A 15,218-nucleotide genomic window follows, 5' to 3' on the forward strand; every position below is an offset into this window, starting at 1 on the left:
CGGCCATCTACATTGATGGCGGTATATAAATAATAAATAACCAATATTTGTCAGTTTTATTGTTTAAGAGCACCCTGGTTTCACTGAACAACAGTGAATACCTGTGCAAATATAAGCCTTAGTTCTTGAAATTACATGCTGCAAAGTTATATTGAAAGTACATTAAAATGTCCCAGGGGAGGGAAACAGTGTTGCTCCAGATGTCCCTGGACTCCCATCAGCCCCAGCCATTATGGCCAGTGGTCCTGGATGGTGGGAGCTGGGAGTGCAGTAACTGCCACGTTTCCATTTCTTGCTGTAAATAAGGATTAAGAATTTCAAAAGGATTCTGGCGAAAGAACCATAGCTCAATGGAACAGTGATAATAACAGAGCTGTATTTTTATCCCAGTCCCTCCAACTCCTTAGTTTAGTTTACTGTGAATGACAGGTGGTTCCTAGCTGTTGAACCGTGCTCTAATATACCTTTCATAACCCCAGGAAGTCGATATTTCATAACCACAGACTTTCATAACTTGACTTCTCGGTGCTGTTAACTAAAAATAGCCTTTGCCTGATGAGACTGAAATCCTTTTGATCACCAAGTGTCATTATGTTTTAAAAAGTCATGTACCCTCTGTAAAAGTTGCAGTTCACTCAGGTCTCTGCAGTTTCTATCTTCTGTAGAATGAATGTGCAATGTTTCTATACCCTGATTTAATTTAGAGAAATGCAATGAAATAAAAAATTACTCTGCCTCCGAAGGACCAAAATCCAACAGCACAATCTTTCATGTCTAAAAGGTAAAGGTACCCCTGACCGTTAGGTCCAGTCGCAAATGACTGTGGGGTTGCGGCACTCATCTCGCTTTACTGTCCGAGGGAGCTGGCGTTTGTCTGCAGACAGCTTCCAGGTCATGTGGCCAGCATGACTAAGCCGCTTCTGGCAAACCAGAGCAGCGCACGGAAATGCCTTTTACCTACCCACTGGAGTGGTACCTATTTATCTACTTGCACTTTGACGTGCTTTCGAACTGCTAGGTGGACAGAAGCAGGGACCGAACAACAGGAGCTCACCCCATCGTGGGGATTCGAATTTGCATGCAAAAGGTCCTAGCTGAAATGCCAAGTGTCTGCAGATAGGGCTGAGAAAAACTGAAACCCTGTGTATCTGTTGCCAGTCAGTGTTAACAATAGTGAGCTAGATATACCAATGATATGACTTACTAGAGGGCAGCTTCCTATGTTCCTTTAACAGAAAGATCTACAGTGAGGAGTCCCTTCAGCAGTGGGTCAGTTTATCTGCCTATTTACCAGAAGGTTGGTGATTCGAGTTCACCCAGGGATGGCTGTGAGCAAGATTCCTGTATTGCCGGGGGACTGGGTTAGATGACACAGGGTTACTTCCAACTCTACAATTTTATGATTCTATGAGTACTACTAAGATTGCAATAATATACACACTTACCTGGGAGTAAGTCACACTTAACAGGACTGTTGGATTAGTCATATTCATATGCCAGTTACTTATTTGCAGGGCTATTTTTCATCTGGAACTCACCAGTACTCAGTTCCGGTGCCATTCTAAGAGAACAAGGGTGAGTTCCAGCACCTCTTTTCCTATAAAAAATAGAACTGCTTCTTTGTTTAATATCCTATTGGTGTTACTTGGAGCCATGTTCATGCAACCATAACCATGATAATGAATTTGTGGAGATGGGAGTAGGATTGTGCCTTTATTACTTGGAAAGTTTGGCATAGACATGGAATTGCTATACTGTATATCTGGAGACTCTGCATTTTGTAGAGTTCCTGATCACACTGCAGAGCCAACATGCCTACGTTTATATGGGGTGGTATTCAACTGAGTTATAGTCAGAGTAGACCCACTGAAATGAATGAACATGACTAAGTTAGGTCCATTAATTTCAATGGCTCTACTCTGTGTAAAACTTAGTTGAATACTACCCAAGCAGATTTGGGGCGGAATTCAGTGCAGCACTAAGGAGATAATTCCATCAGCACAAGCATTTCTGTTTGTCTGGTGGAAAAATCTCTACTTCCCCTGCCACATGTTCTCCTGATCCTCCAGAGTGTATTGCCATGGTATGTGATTCTGATTATTCCTTCACATATTCCTATCCAGAAATATGGTCACATGAACTAGAGAGAGTAGGCTAGTGCTCAGAGAGGCTACATAGGACTTTACAAGTTTTTTTATTATAAAAAAACAAATAAAATGTCCTTTGAATTAGGTCTCAAAACCAATAGCAAGGCAGTGAAGGCCTTTCAGCACTGGCAATACCTGATCAGCATGATGGTCTAAGTTCAGCTGGTCACACTGCTCTGAACTAGTTGAAGTTTCCAAATAAATTTCCTAGGCAGCCCTATTTATTAGTATGAGAGTAAAACAAAAAACCCAGAGAATCCTGGATGTTTGCAAGATTAATTGTGGCAAGATTATGTTAGCATACAAACTGCAGATGCAGCTAATTTGGGCATCCATTATGATGGCTACAAACACCAGCAATCTGTAACTGAGGCTGTGTGAACATTACCAGTGTAAGACGCAGACTCTGCATTTCTATCACATTTGCACATATGTGTTTCCCAATTGTCCAGTGCCTGGTGGGTGGAGAAGGGGTGTGGATGCCTTCGTATGGATTGCATTTTCAAGCATTTTGCCCCAAACCAGGTTTGATTAAAGGGTGTGTGTGTGTGTGTGTGTGTGTGACCTAGTTGCATTTTTAGCCAGCAGTGTGTCTAGAGATGTTTGGGGAGGATAAATTAGCAGTAATTGTAACAAGTAGCCTCATCCCTGTATGCTATAAATATTAGGAATCTTTACATATATTTGATCTTAATAGTGATCTTGTATTGAGACTGTGTTCTGATCTATTTCACTTTCACTGTAATTGCGTTTGTTGTCGTCAATTACAGTAAGCCCACAACTTATGTGGGGGTTAATATTCTGGGGATTGTGCCTAAAGCCAAAATTGTGTACAGTCAAGAGTCAAGACACATTGGTTGCCAAAGTATTTTCCCCAGATGCCTACTCCCCCCCAAAGGGGAGGACGACTAAGTGTGTAAAGCTGAATATGCACAAGTTGTGTGTAACTTGTGGGCTTACTGTACTAAATTTTCCAATAAGTCTGCTGGTCTTGTAACTTGAAATTGAAACAAACTTCCCTGTAACCTGTGCAGCTGCCAGCTGGTAAATTAGGAATATTTTTGCTTAAATTTCTAACTGTAACCCTAGATGTAAATCCTACAGAATGTGACTCATGTGGATACAGGCTCATAGCTAAATAGCTTATGGCTGCAATGCTGTAAACACTCGTCTAGAAGCAGATGCATTGTGAATCTAAATTTAGCACTGCAGGATTTTACGGCTATCCAGTTTCTTAAGTTTTCTAATAATTTATCTTTTAAAGGCTTAACATATACAGTATTATGATAGGCCAGAGCAGGACACAACCCTTATTTTCCAGTTCCTTTTTGTTCTTGTCTAGTTAATCCAGCAAAAAATAGCCTGGTTTGTTAGGCTTCAAATAAAATGAAAAGTTATTTGTATTTTTATATAAATGGTTTGCTCACCTAACTTTCAATTAATTCCTTTTGCCAGTAAGTTAAGCAGGTGTCTAAGATTCTCAGACAGTGCAGGATAACTCTCAGATATACTATTTAGCCTTAAAAGATTGGCAATATGAAATTAATTAAACACCCACGACATCAAATTTTTAATATTTTGGCAGTTTCCAGAAGGGAAGCTGTGAGAGTCTCTTGCAGTGAAAACAAAGAGTATTGTTTTAAATACTCTTTAAAACTTACAATTTTCCCCATAATAAATGTGTGCCTTTAGAGTTCTACAAAAGCCAAGGCTATACTATATTTTGGCAGATTTAAGTTCGTAAGTGTTTGCGTGCATGTTAATTCTCCTATATTCTCAAGGAGCTTTGACTACAAAGGAAGTTCCTTTCGAAACCGAATCGCTATCTCTTTGTTACGTTTCAGTGCTGGGCTGGTGACACGGGGTCACTTAGCCAAGTCAGAATCTTGTCACTATGGTAACCCAGAAGCCGAAATTCCGAAGGGGGGCCTGAAACCGCAGTCGCATTTGGATGACCTCATAGAATTCTTCCTTCCAACGTAAACAAGTCGGTTTCGCTACCTTTCACCACTTGTGCTTTAGCGGCGTGGGGCCCGCCTATGAGTAGGCAGGGTTTTTATAATACTGTATTCATCGGGCGCAGGCTACATGGTTTTATCCGCCTGTATCCTTCCGTACTACTTTTACTCATGTAGCGCAGGCGCGACATTGGACAGCTCGTACATGGGGGCCTTTTCTCCCGTTGCAAACTCGTCGTAGATAATAGGCTTTTAAGTTTAAGCCATTGAACTTGGAAACCCGGCGGCTACGGCCCGCTAAAAAGGAAGTCTCCTCCCCTCCCGCCGTTTCATTGGTTGTATCTTTCGGGGAAGGGCACGTGACCCTCCCCGGATGTTTGGCGTCCACTCCGTGTGGGAGGCTGTAGGAGGGAAGTGGATGGCGCTGCCGTCAGTTCACAAGTGCCTCCAAGTGAGTGACGGAAAGTGGCTCGCCGGGCGGCTTCTGTCAGTGTTTAGAGAGACGCATCCGGTTCACCTGAAGGCGGTGGCAGCTGGGCGGCTCCCGCTGTCTCCCCGCATCTGCTGCCCTTGTTCTAAACACACAGCAGCCTCTCTTGTCCATTGAGGTCCTCTGCAAATTTCCTTCTTACTGCCACACACCGTCCACCCCCTGTTATCTGCAGCGAGAGCCGTTTGGGTTGTGGTAGCTCACTTTCGGAATAATAATAATAATTTATTATTTATACGCCCATCTGGCTGAGTTTCCCCAGCCACTCTGGGCGGCTTCCAACAAAGCACTAAGATACAATAACCTTTTAAACATAGGAATTCCCTCTAAATGTTTTCCTGGTGCCAATTTTAGTTTTCTTTTTGGTGTTGGGCGACAGGCAAAGAACTTTCTATTCTAGGTTAGGTTTTGGAAGTATTTTGATTAAAGGGAGAACATCCTTAAAGAAGGAAAGCTAAAGTAGGATGTTTTACACAGTGAGAACTGTTCCATTGGACTAGTTAACTAACTGCATCTGTTCCTAACTTAAGAAACGTTTTTTCCTTCCCTTTTCCAGCTCCATCAAGAAAATCAGTTGCTGCTTAAAAAGCTGAGGCACGTACGCCTAAAAAATAAGCAGTTGGAATATAATTGGGCACAGTTACAAGAACAACTGCAAGGGCAAAAGAAGTTACTGCCTACTTGTGTCACAAAGAAAGAGTAAGTCTATATCTTTGCTCCTTAGATGTCCATGTTCCCAGCTAAAGATCTGGTTTGGACCCAGCCAGCGTAGCCAATGGCCCAGAGGTGATAGGATCTATGGTTTGACAAACCCTTGGGCAGGGAGAGCACAGGTTGTAGTTTGCTATGCATCAGTTTGAAGTAAGGTTGCACTTTGCAGTCTATGAAATCATTTTAAACACTCTTCAAAACATTTACATTTGAGTTTTGGGAGTGTTTATACTATGACTCATGAAAAAGTACGTTTCTGGATAGATGGATTTATACTTACTTTTCTCTTGAAGAAGGATAAATATTGAACATTAATTCCTCTTCTTGACTCATTAGATTTTTTGGGATGATTAGACAGATATTGTCTCCCATGCGCAGCCATGCTCTGTAAATTGTGCTGGGTCTTCAAATATCTAATTATATACTTCCACAGACTTCATAGCTTTTTGAGATACCTAATGCAGACTGCAGCCATGAGATATTATAGGAAAGCTGACTTAAGAAGCAGTAGTTTGAGAATCCATAATTGTTCTTATGGTCATATTTGATGTAGTACTTTAGGTAATATTTGCACAGTTTTTACATTAAAATACTCCTAAAGCAAGTCTGTGTGAGTTGAAGACATTGAACAAGGACTATGTTCACAGTAGTAGTTTATATATAATAATAAAAATATGGGGCAAGTAAATTTGCCATTAAATGAATTACTTATTCATTGTCTGAAAATGTGATACGGTATATTAATGCTTTGTAAGAGGTGGAAATATTATTATTTCGGGGGGGGGGGGAATTCTGTCTGAGCAAAAAACCCCAACCCATTTCACCAAATGTAAATCTTGACTGTCCAGCTGAAAAAAATTAATGAACGTATATATTCAGTTCCCCCCATACATTTATATCCCATCTTTTTCCAGTCATACCCCAAAGCAGTGTACAGTGTACAAAGCAGTGTAGATATGGATATGCTCGTACCCCTTCCAATCTGCGCCTCATCCCGAGGGACGAAGGTAGGCTGAGCAAGGAATACTCACCTCCTTCACTGGTGTTGTGCAATGCCAGGTCTATAGGCAACAAAACCGCCACCCTGCGAGATTTCTTTATCTCGCAGGGGGTCAGCCTGGCTTGTGTGACGGAGACCTGGGTGCGCGAAGGGGCAACAGTTACCTTACGAGAGATGGCGCCCCCAGGTTTCTCCATCCTCCACCAGTCCCGGACTGTGGGCCGGGGGGGAGGGGTGGCATTATTAATCCAGGAAGATTGTCCTTTCAGGGCTCTACCATCGCCATCGATCCCCGGCATTGAATGTGTTGGCCTAGTGTGGGGCTCCGAGGAGAGCTTGGCTGTCTGGCTGGTGTACCGGCCACCTAGCGCACCAGCAGCCACCCTGTCAGGCCTATTGGAGGCGGTGGCTGGCTGGGCCTTGGAGTTCCCTAACCTATTGGTATTGGGGGACTTCAACATCCATGCTGATGCCACTCCCTCCTCACAGGCTCTGGACCTGGTGTCTTCCATGGCGACACTAGGGCTCTCCCAGTTTGTTTCGGCCCCACACATCAAGCAGGCCACACGCTGGATTTGATCTTTGGTGTAGGTATAGATGTGATCATGTCTCCTTCGATGAAGGTGCCATGGTCTGATCGCTACGCTCTGAAAGCCAGGATTGACTTCCACCCCCACCCTGCTTAGGTGGTGAGCCGATTTGGGCTCGCCCGCAGAGGCTGATGGACCCTGATAGGTTCCGCCAAGCCTTGAGGGACCTTGCTCCCCCTGGCGACTCATTGACTGAGCTTGTTGAGGGCTGGAATATCCAGCTCCTGGCAGCCATCGATGAGATCGCACCGAAGCGCCCTCTGCGACCCCGCAGAAACCGGGCTCCCTGGTTTACCGAGGAGCTCCGGAAAATGAAGCGGGACCTCAGACGGCTAGAGCGAGTATGGCGCGGTGCCCGTGACGGAGCCTCAAGAACATCTTATAGGACTTTTATGAAAACCTACGAGATGGCAGTGAAGGCTGCTAAGAAGTCTTACTTCTCGGCCTCCATTGCATCTGCTAGTTCTCGCCCGGCGCAATTATTTAGTATAATCAGGTCTTTAACGTCCCTTGAGGGACAGCCAAATTTAAATAACAATTTGACACACAGCTGTGAGGCATTTGCGAGCTTTTTTGCGGAGAAGGTCTTGTTGCTCCGCCATGACCTCCCTGCCAATTTGGATACAATAAAGGAACTGGAGGCCCCTTGACTGTCCTCTGGTCCAGTATTGGACCACTTCGACCGGATATCCCCAGCCGATGTGGACAGACTCCTCCGAGCTGGAAAGCCCACCACCTGTCCTCTCGACCCGTGCCCGTCTTGGCTGATTAGAGCGTGTCCAGACGAGGTGCGGGCCCTCCTGGGGGATATCATCAATTTGTCCCTTGGCACGGGGACATTCCCAGGGGAACTGAAGGAGGCAGTGGTGTGCCCGCTCTTAAAGAAAACATCATTAGATCCTTTAGATCTATCCAATTACTGCCCGGTTTCGAATCTTCCGTTCCTGGGTAAGGTGATTGAGAGAGCGGTTGCTGAACAGCTTGGTGGGTTTCTGGATGAAACATTGGCTCTGGATCCATTCCAGTCCGGCTTCCGCGCTGGTCATGGGACCGAGACGGCTCTGGTTGCCCTAACAGATGATCTTCGTAGACAGCTGGATCGAGGGGGGTTTGGGGCTGCTGATTCTTCTAGATCTGTCAGCAGCTTTTGACATGGTCGATCACAAACTTCTGGACCACCGCCTTGCCGACGTGGGGATCCAGGGCACAGTCCTTCAATGGCTGCGCTCGTTTCTCTCTGTTCGGGGACAGAGGGTGGCGCTTGGGGGGGAATTGTCATCGTGCCACTCCTTGGTGTGTGGAGTACCTCAGGGTGCAATACTCTCCCCGATGCTTTTCAACATCTTTATGTGCCCCCTCACCCAGCTTGTCTGGAGTTTGAGGTTGGGTTGCCATCAGTATGCCGATGACACCCAACTCTATCTGTTGATGGATGGCCATCCCGACTCAGCCCCAGACACACTGACCAGATGTTTGGAAGCTGTGGCTGGATGGTTTCGTGGGAGCCGGTTGAAGCTAAATCCTTCGAAGACAGAGGTCCTGTGGCTGGGACGGGACGATATGGGATTGGGGGGGCAACTCCCATCTCTTGCGGGGGCGCAATTGGTGCCAGCACCGTCCGTTAAGAGTTTGGGTGTAATCTTCAACACCTCCCTTTCCATGGAGGCGCAGATTGCAGCTATAACAAAGGCGGCATTTTTCCATCTCCGCCAAGTTAAGCAGTTGGCTCCTTACCTCTCTTGCCCTGACCTAGCCACTGTGATCCACGCGACGGTCACCTCCAGACTGGATTATTGTAACTCGCTCTACGTGGGGCTGCCCTTGAGACTGACCCAGAAACTCCAGTGGGTGCAGAATGCTGCAGCTGCGAGATCACATTCACCCGGTGCTATACCAGCTGCACTGGCTCCCGGAGTACAGGATCAGGTTTAAGGTGCTGGTTTTAACCTTTAAAGCCCTATACGGCCTAGGACCCTCGTACCTATGGGACCGCCTCTCCTGGTATGCCCCACAGAAAAACTTACGGTCTTCAAATAAAAACATCTTGAAGGTCCCAGGCCACAGAGAAGTTAGGCTGGCCTCAACTAGAGCCAGGGCTTTTTCGGCTGTGGCTCCGACCTGGTGGAACACTCTGTCACAAGAGACTAGGGCCCTGCGGGACTTGACATCTTTCCGCAGTGCCTGCAAGACAGAGCTGTTTCACCAGGCCTTTGGCCAGGGCACAGCCTGACTCCCTCCCTTGGCAATCTTCGCGGAGCTCTGGCCCAGTGGCTTGAATTTAATTAATTTTATAATGAATGATTTTAGAGTGTTGTTTGTGCTGTACTTTTGTACTGTTTTATTGTTGTTAGCTGCCCTGAGCCCGGCTTCGGCTGGGGAGGGCGGGATATAAATAAAAATTATTATTATTATTATTATTATTATTATTATTATTATTATTATTATTCCTAGGGTATCTCCTATACAGATACTTGCCAGACCTAGACCTGCTTAGCCTCAGCAAACTGATAGCCTTCATACCATGTTCTGATGTGCATGTGCCTTTAGACCATGTGACCATGTTCTATGATAAAGGATAATGTACTTTTTTGAACTTCTGTTATCTCACTGCTGTTTTTCCTAATATATCCAGATGATAAAAATCAAAATACAAGTATGTAGCTTTTGAGGCCACAGATTATTTTTCTCATTAACGTTTTTAATTGCTTCAGAATATACTATTAAGAAAGAGAAAAATGCTCATGCTTGGGAAAGAGATTTTAAGTTATCATATTTGTTTAACTTAGTGTGCCAGTTCAAACAGAAATCCACTTACCCCTTAAAGATGATGGGTTTTATCGTAAGGAACATGAAGGAGTAAAGGAAAATGCTAGGTAAGTTGTGCAAGTATAGTTAGATGCATCTCTGCTATGAATCTGATTCTTTGCATATTTACTTAAAACATTAGTCCACTTGTGGTCATGGAGATGTATTTCCCATTAAGTGTGAATAGTTTTGCAGCAGAGGATAAAGAAAAACAATTCCTTCTCATTTTTTAAAAATGAGCTATTTTGGCATGTTACGTTTTTGTCAGTGGATTCATCCAATTTACTGCTGTGTGAGTTACATTATTTTCTCATAATGAACAGTTAGTATCAGCTAGCAAATCTTGCTTTTGTCAGCTACGCCATTCTAAAATTGTGTCACTAAGTCCTCAGTTACCATAGATTCTTTTTACTCTAGATCTCACTGGGGACAGTAGGGAATTAGGGTTCCCCTTCCTGCTGCCACTGCTGTTATTGCTATAGTCTTTCACAGATCTGTAGAGTTGGGCAGGGAGTCCTTTTCTGCTGGTCATGTCTCTAACTTCCCCGTCTCCGCTTCCTTGTGCTCCTTTCCCCAGCTGAGTTGTAGTCCTGGAAGTGTGGCCAGTGGTGATAGGCCAAGGGCAGCCCTGAGTTTGTTGGTTCTTTGAGGCTTCTCCCGGTATACTTGCCTTTTTCTCTTTTTTTTACTCACCATTGTCAACCACACCCAACCACTCTACCTCCGTAAACCTCATCTTTCACATCCTAGATTTCAGTGTTTATTAAATCAAATCAAAACAAAACACAATACAACAAAACAAAACATTTTGCATGTAGTGAATGCAATCCACCAAGCCCTGCTGCCAGATGCTGCCAGTTCTTTTCAGAGGGGTTTGAACAAGCATTTCTGTATCTTCTCCGAGGATGTGGACAGGCTGCTTGGACGAGTGAAACCAACCACCTGTCTTCTTGATCCTTGTCCATCATGGCTGATAATAGCAAGCCAGGAAGGGCTGGGCGATGGGCTCTGTGGGGTGGTGAATGCTTGCCTCTGCGAGGGAGCCTTCCCAGACCCGCTGAAAGAGGCGGTCATTAAACTGCTTCTTTAAAAAAAATATTTAGACCCGGCCATCATGGCCAACTATCACCCAGTCTCAAATCTTCCATTCTTGGGCAAGGTGATTGAGCAGGTGGTTGCTGAACAACTCCAAGCACGCCTGGAGGATGCGGACCATTTTGATCACTTCCAATCGGGATTCAGGCCTCACCATGGGACTGAAACTGCCTTGGTCGCGCTGGTCGATGATCTCCAGCGGGCTAGGGACAAAGGTGAGAGCTGTTTCCTAGTTCTGCTGGATCTCTCAGTGGCCTTTGACACCATCGACCATAACATCCTTCTGGACCGTCTAGAGGGGCTGGGAGCTGTGGGCACTGTTATACAGTGGTTCTGCTCCTTCCTCCTGAGCCGTGTCCAGAAAGTGGTGTTGGGGGATGAGTATTCAGACCCCTGGGCTCTCACTTGTGGGGTGCCTCAGGGTTCTGTCCTCTCCCCCATGATTTTTAATATCTATATGAAACCGCTGGGAGAGATCATCAGGGGGTTTGGGCTGGGTGTTCATCAGTATGCAGATGATACCCAGCTCTACCTCTCTTTTAAATCAGAACCAGTGAAGGCGGTGAAGGTCCTGTGTGAGTGTCTGGAGGCGGTTGGAAGATGGATGGTGGCTAACAGATTGAGGTTGAATCGTGACAAGACAGAAGTACTGTTTTTGGGGGACAGGAGGCAGGCGGGTGTGGAAGACTCCCTGGTCCTGAATGGGGTAACTGTGCCCCTGATGGACCAGGTGCGCAGCCTGGGAGTCATTTTGGACTCACAGCTGTCCATGGAGGTGCAGGTTAATTCTGTGTCCAGGGCGGCTGTCTACCAGCTCCATCTGGTACGCAGGTTGAGACCCTACCTGCCTGTGGACTGTCTTGCCAGAGTGGTGCATGCTCTAGTTATCTCCCGCTTGGACTACTGCAATGCGCTCTACGTAGGGCTACCTTTGAAGGTGACCCGGAAACTGCAATTAATCCGGAATGCGGCAGCAGACTAGTGACTGGGAGTGGCCACCGGGACCACATAACACCGGTCCTGAGAGATCTGCATTGGCTCCCAGTACGTTTCCGAGCACAATTCAAAGTGTTGGTGTTGACCTTTAAAACCCTAAACGGCCTCAGTCCTGTATACCTGAAGGAGCGTCTCCACCCCCATCGTTCAGCCCGGACACTGAGATCCAGCACTGAGGGCCTTCTGGCGGTTCCCTCATTGTGAGAAGTGAGGTTACAGGGAACCAGACAGAGGGCCTTCTCGGTAGTGGCACCCGCCCTGTGGAACGCCCTCCCTTCAGATGTCAAAGAGATAAACAACTACCTGACATTCAGAAGACATCTTAAGCCTGTTCAGGGAAGTTTTTAATGTGTGACATTTTAGTGTATTTTTGGTCTCTGTGGAAGCCGCCCAGAGTGGCTGGGGATACCCAGCCAAATGGGCGGGGTACAAATTATTATTATTATTATTATTATTATTATTAATAATAATAATATCTGTATTAGGAAAATCAGCAGTTTGTTATCATTCTTGTCTATTTGCTGTTCCAGAGTACTCCAGTTGTATCATAATCTACAGAAAAGGTATAATAAAGAATTAAAAACAAACCAAGGACAATGTGAAACCATTGCAAGACTTTCTGTAAGTTCTGGTCATATGATTTCATGTAAACTCTTACTTTAAAAGAATGCTTAAGATTTAGGGCTTGTCCACACTGGAGTTTACTGTGTGTTTTCAGCTATTTGTGTTTCCATCTAATTTGCATAGTCCTCATGACATTTCCCTCAAACAATGCCAGTCTCAGTGATTCCCTACTGTAAATTAGGTTTTATCTGATATGGGGATAATACAATAAGTAGTGGGGTGTTAGGGGAGGAGTCTTCTTTAGGCTGGCATTTTAATGGCCAGGATTAGTCAAGTGTTGGATAATTAACCATAATTTAATTGGACATTTTGTTTTTATTGTGCCTAACGCTATAAGCTCCAAACTCTTGGGAAGCATGGGATAGACATTAGCTTTCAGGATCTGATGTAGCAAAGGTGATTTGCATAAAGAAACAAAATAAGCAAGCAGATATTTTCTTTAAAACATGGCTGCATATTTAAGATCCTGTATGGATGAAATACATTGTGTTTAGCGTTTGGAGTTGCTTGCATAGTACATTTATTGGATTGGAGCTGCTTGCACCCCTGCCAATAGATGAGTGTAGCTGACAGCCCTGAAGACGCTTGTAAAAGTTCATATAACTGACACAAAATGAACAATATGCAATGTATGAAATGTTGCAGGCATAGATTGAGTCAATAATATTTTTCATTTCCATCTCATACTTGCATCTTTTGATTTTGATGGGAATCTGACTCCTTTTCTCTCACATTTTTGTTGCTAGTTTCTAATTCCAATAAAGTTTAGTAAAGTGTGCTTCCAAGGGTGCTAGATATAATATTAATTTAAATGCTTATTAAAAATACTCTATTTTATCATAGATTAAAATTAATGATATGGAACACCAACTTCACTTAGCAAACCAAAAGATGAAGGAGCTGGAAAATAAAAAGATATTACCAAAGGACAAAACTGATCCACTACAGAAAAAAAATGGGTCTTACAAATGTGTGTGTAAAAAGAAGGGGAGCTGTTCCTGCAAATATTTAGGTAAACATATACTATGTGATCATGTTTCTTCGGCATGTTATCTCTGAATAAAGTTATTAAAATTATAACTGAAACAGTATCGACAATATTCATGGAGGTTTCCGGCTAGCTGGGTTATATTCCAATACTTTCTTTGATACATGGTGTTACTAGAAAAGAAAATTGCCTGAAGATGTATAAGCATATTTTTAAAATTATGAATATGTAACATGATTTTATCTTTTAGTGAGATCCTAATGGTTTTTATTGTACTATAGACCAACTGCTTTTTGAGATTCAGCGTCTGAAGATGGAAAATGAATCATTATCTAAAGAAAGAAGAATGTTGAGAAATGAGCTTGCCGCGTTAGATAAGGTAACTTTATCATTACTTATTGCACTTATATACCACCTTTCTGCCTAAACATCTACAGCGATTTAGTTTTCAAATACTAAAACAAATAAATGTTATAAAATGTAAAGTGGGGGAGAAGGGACAACCCGACTGGACAGGTCTCAGGATAGGGGCAGTCCAACAGTTTAGGTTTAATAAATGAGCAGTTTAGTTCATTTCTTTGAACTCTTTTTCAGTGTACAAAAAACAACACCCCAAACTAACTGAGAAATTAACTAAAAAAATCTGTAATCAAGCCTTCAGTACCACACTGTGATCTTGTCCAGAAGATAAGTCCTCTAATTACCTGTTGAATAGTATTTGGCACACATTGCAGTTCACAAAATCTTCCATTGATTAGAATCTTGCATCTGTTAGATGTTAAGAGGAGTAATATTCCAAGCAAATTAAAATTTGGACTTTTCATTAGCAAATCTTGAGTTCTTGTAAAACTTTTTTTTTTTATAAAGATGGTTTGTTTCCTATAAGACTATTTCAGTGATGAATACAAGAATGGAACAAACTAGGAAGTAGTAATTAATTAACTGTGTGTGGTATTACTTCTTAGGATTTTTTGGATGAAATAGAAGATCTAAAATATGCACTTCAAGAAGCCATAAAACTTAATACTCAATATGAAAAGTGTTTGAAACAACTAAGTTCAACATATGGAATCACTTTTACATCAACTTTAACAGCTGGTAGCCATCGTGGAACTTTAAATAAATCGTGGAAATAAAATGTTCAACCAAGATTATGAATAAACAGTTTAATATTGACTGTACTTTGTAATATTAACATGCTTATGAGGAAGGTGCTTATTTTGCAATAAAATCATGACTTTGACCAATTTTTAATCCTTTGCATAATGTGTGCAGTGCCTTTATTCCTTTCTGAATGTTTAATAAGTTATTTCTCGGTTTTGGATGTAACACTAAACTTTGGTTTAGCATTATATGAAAGTACCTGCATGAACTTTGTTCTTGAAAACCCCGGTCCTCTCTCTTTCTGTAGTATGTGACAGAGGTCAGAAGCATTCAGTTTTAATTTGAACAAACAACAGATCCTCATTATAACCCAGGGTGCATCATTGTGGTTAGTTCAAACAAGCCATGATGAAACTGTTATAATATTATGAATTACATTTATTAGGTGCCTTTTCCCACCACAAGCAACTCAAGGCATTTTTACAAAAACAAAACAAAACAACAAACACTACACAACACATTCATTAAAATTAAGCTGGGGTGGGGGTGGAGAAACAAAAACACAATCCTTGTATGCTCATTAACTATAGTTCTCCCACCAAACTCCCAACAGGCCCAACAATACTTCTGGGGCAAGGTATTTCACAATCTGGGCATGGCCATTCCTGGCCAGTTGCATCTCCACTGCAAGTGAGACATAGAGAATGATA

At 43.3% G+C, this 15,218-nt stretch overlaps 1 protein-coding gene across 1 annotated transcript; it reads left to right on the forward strand.

Moving 5' to 3' along the window:
• The first annotated feature begins 4,350 nt into the window (after positions 1-4,350).
• LOC307219641 (uncharacterized protein) lies at positions 4,351-14,670 on the forward strand. The gene is made up of 7 exons (XM_079983004.1): positions 4,351-4,556; positions 5,152-5,294; positions 9,683-9,769; positions 12,323-12,413; positions 13,260-13,428; positions 13,686-13,783; positions 14,370-14,670. Exons 1-7 carry the CDS (start codon positions 4,479-4,481, stop codon positions 14,538-14,540), a joined length of 837 nt encoding a protein of 278 aa, XP_079839130.1. The 5' UTR covers positions 4,351-4,478; the 3' UTR covers positions 14,541-14,670.
• Positions 14,671-15,218: the final 548 nt, after the last annotated feature.

This window comes from Podarcis cretensis, assembly GCF_951804945.1.
Source record: "Podarcis cretensis genome assembly, chromosome: 7".
Taxonomy (NCBI): Eukaryota; Metazoa; Chordata; class Lepidosauria; order Squamata; family Lacertidae; genus Podarcis; species Podarcis cretensis.

Coding starts and splice junctions, on each gene's coding strand:
- LOC307219641 (XM_079983004.1), top strand. CDS start 4,479: ATGTTTGGCGTCCACTCCGTGTGGGAGGCTGTAGGAGGGAAGTGGATG. Junction 12,414..13,259: donor AAACCATTGCAAGACTTTCT/GTAAGTTCTGGT, acceptor ATTTTATCATAG/ATTAAAATTAATGATATGGA. Junction 13,429..13,685: donor CTGTTCCTGCAAATATTTAG/GTAAACATATAC, acceptor ATTGTACTATAG/ACCAACTGCTTTTTGAGATT.